Below are 2,326 nucleotides of genomic sequence, written 5' to 3'. Positions count from 1 at the left end.
GGGAAATGATTGCATTTGGGAGCTGTCTTTTTTGTGATGGTCCCCATGGTGACAATTTGTGACGGCAAAGAATGTGGGAACGGGGCGCTGCCGCCTGATTGGGATGCTTTGTATCTGGAGAGGCGCTCCTGATTGGCCTGAGGGGCCCCCCAGCTCCGGGGACTCGTCCTCCATTCAGCCCACTCGAGGGCTGCACAACTGCCTGCAGCCGGACCATGGAGCTCGCCGGCCACGCGGGGCCTGGCCCAGGTCTGCGGCGGGGAACCGGCGGGGCCACCTTGGCGGGGCCCGGGGCCCCGCACCCTCGGTCAGTGTGGAGGCCCAGGCGGCTCAGGCCCGACTGGGTGGGGGCGTGGGGCAGGCTGCGGCCTGGGGGAGGGGCGAGGTGCCTTGGGTGGTGGCCGAGGAGGCATGAAATTGCTGCAGATGCTTCTACGGGGGAGTCCCTGCTGCCCACAGCCTGCGATCAGCCCGCCAGGCAGGCCTCGGCTTGAGTGCCAGACAGGGGTCCTGCCTGTCCTGCGTGAGAGCTGTGGGTGGAGCGTGGGGACTAAGGAGGGGGGTTGATGCTAGCAGGGCTGGGGGCGGGGGTGGGAGGAGGAGGGCACCTCCAGGGAGAAAGGGGGCTTGGCCTTGCCTTAAAGTGAAGCAGTCGCCTCGGCTCAGAAAATAAAAACCTTGCTGGCAAGTTGTGCACGCCGACAGCATGGTGTGTGGAAGACCCAGTGGGCTGGGGGCACGGAGACCTGGCCTCCAGCCGCAGCAATGCGACTTGTGGCTGGGTTTCCTTGGGCAAGTTGCCTGACCTCTCTGAGCCTCAGCTTCAAGCAAAGGGCAACAGTCCCAGGAAGACAGAATGCATTTGCACCTGTTCCATCACAGATGCTCTGGGAATGCTTAGGGGTTTGAACGGGTATCCCACAACCCATAGCTCTGTTCTAGGGTGCAGGGGTGCTGGGATGGGAGCCACAGTCTGCAGCCATGTGGCCTTTGTCAGGGGCTGAGTGTGGTTGCTCGAAGAGACTCCAACGGCTGGTGTGTCCCTCCAGGTCAGCTCTGTGCCTTTCCCTGGAGCTGCCAGCCACCTGCAGAACCCTCTCTCTTCATGGAAAGCTCTATGCAGTGTCCCCCTGGTGATGGCATCTGACAGTGACGTGAAGATGCTGCTGAACTTCGTGAACCTGGCATCTAGCGACATCAAGGCGGCCCTGGACAAGTCTGCGCCGTGCCGCCGCTCGGTGGACCACCGCAAGTACCTGCAGAAGCAGCTCAAACGTTTCTCCCAGAAGTATTCCCGGCTTCCGCGGGGACTCCCCAGCAGAGGGGCCGAGCCTCACTTGAAAAGGGTGCCCGAGGACCGGCCTGGGAGGCTGCCCCGTGATTCTGGCCACAATTCCAGCCCCAGTGGGGGTGGGGGCTACAAGGAGAAGGCCTTGGGGAACCCTTACAGGGAGGAATGTCTCCCTAAGGAGCAGACCCTACAGGGGCAGGATCCAGAAGCTGCCAGACCTGGCCAGGTGCCCATGAGGAAAAGACAGCTGCCCGCTTCCTTCTGGGAAGAGCCACGGCCCACCCACAGCTACCCCATGGGGCTGGAGGGGGGACTGGGCCCCAGGGAGGGCCTGCCCTATGAGGGTAAGAAACATTGCAAGGGTTTGGAGCCCCTGGGGCCTGAGACAGCCCCGCTGCCCACTGAAAAGGAGCCACTCAAGATGCCTGGGGTCTCTCTGGTGGGCCGTGTCAATGCCTGGAGCTGCTGCCCCTTCCAGTACCATGGACAGCCCATTTATCCGGGCCCTCCTGGAGCCTTGCCTCAGAGCCTGGTCCCTGGACTGGGCCTCTGGCGGAAAAGCTCAATTTCCCCTGGGGAGCTGGTCCACTTCTGCAAGGATGTGGAGGGCCCAGGGCAGAAAGTTTACAGACCCGTGGTTCTGAAGCCTATCCCCACCAAGCCAGCCGTGCCCCCACCCATCTTCAACGTCTTCGGCTACCTCTAGCTGGGCTGGAAGGGCCTCGGCCCCCACCTCTGGCCTGTGGGGGTGTTGGGGACCCCAGGAGCTCTCCTGGTTAAGAGTGGGCTGGACAGTGGTGTGGCCTCTTAAGAACCCTCCTTTTGTGTGTGTGTGTGGGAGGGGAGGGCAGGATTGGGGCAGGGGCTTCTCAGGCAGTCCCCGAGCCAGCCCTTGAAGGCTTGGGAGCTGTGGGGCTGGGCTCGGCCGGCCCCTCCCCAACCAGGCCAGAGCCCAACAGCTCATCTGTATCCTTGTGCAGACCTCAGGCGGTGGGGCAGTGCCCTGGCCCGCCAGCCACTCCAGAAGCCAGAGTT

General features: G+C 63.2%; 1 protein-coding gene across 1 annotated transcript; it reads left to right on the top strand.

Moving 5' to 3' along the window:
- The first annotated feature begins 1,052 nt into the window (after window positions 1-1,052).
- FAM181A (family with sequence similarity 181 member A) lies at window positions 1,053-1,997 on the top strand. Its single transcript, XM_010968722.3, has one exon. The coding sequence runs from the start codon at window positions 1,137-1,139 to the stop codon at window positions 1,995-1,997; it is 861 nt and encodes a 286-aa protein (XP_010967024.2). The 5' UTR covers window positions 1,053-1,136.
- The last annotated feature ends 329 nt before the right edge of the window (window positions 1,998-2,326 follow it).

The sequence above is a fragment of the Camelus bactrianus genome, chromosome 6 (genome assembly GCF_048773025.1).
Source record: "Camelus bactrianus isolate YW-2024 breed Bactrian camel chromosome 6, ASM4877302v1, whole genome shotgun sequence".
In the NCBI taxonomy this organism is placed as follows: domain Eukaryota; kingdom Metazoa; phylum Chordata; class Mammalia; order Artiodactyla; family Camelidae; genus Camelus; species Camelus bactrianus.
Note: the sequence above shows the minus strand (reverse complement) of the source record. Positions and strands in the feature narration are given on the sequence as shown.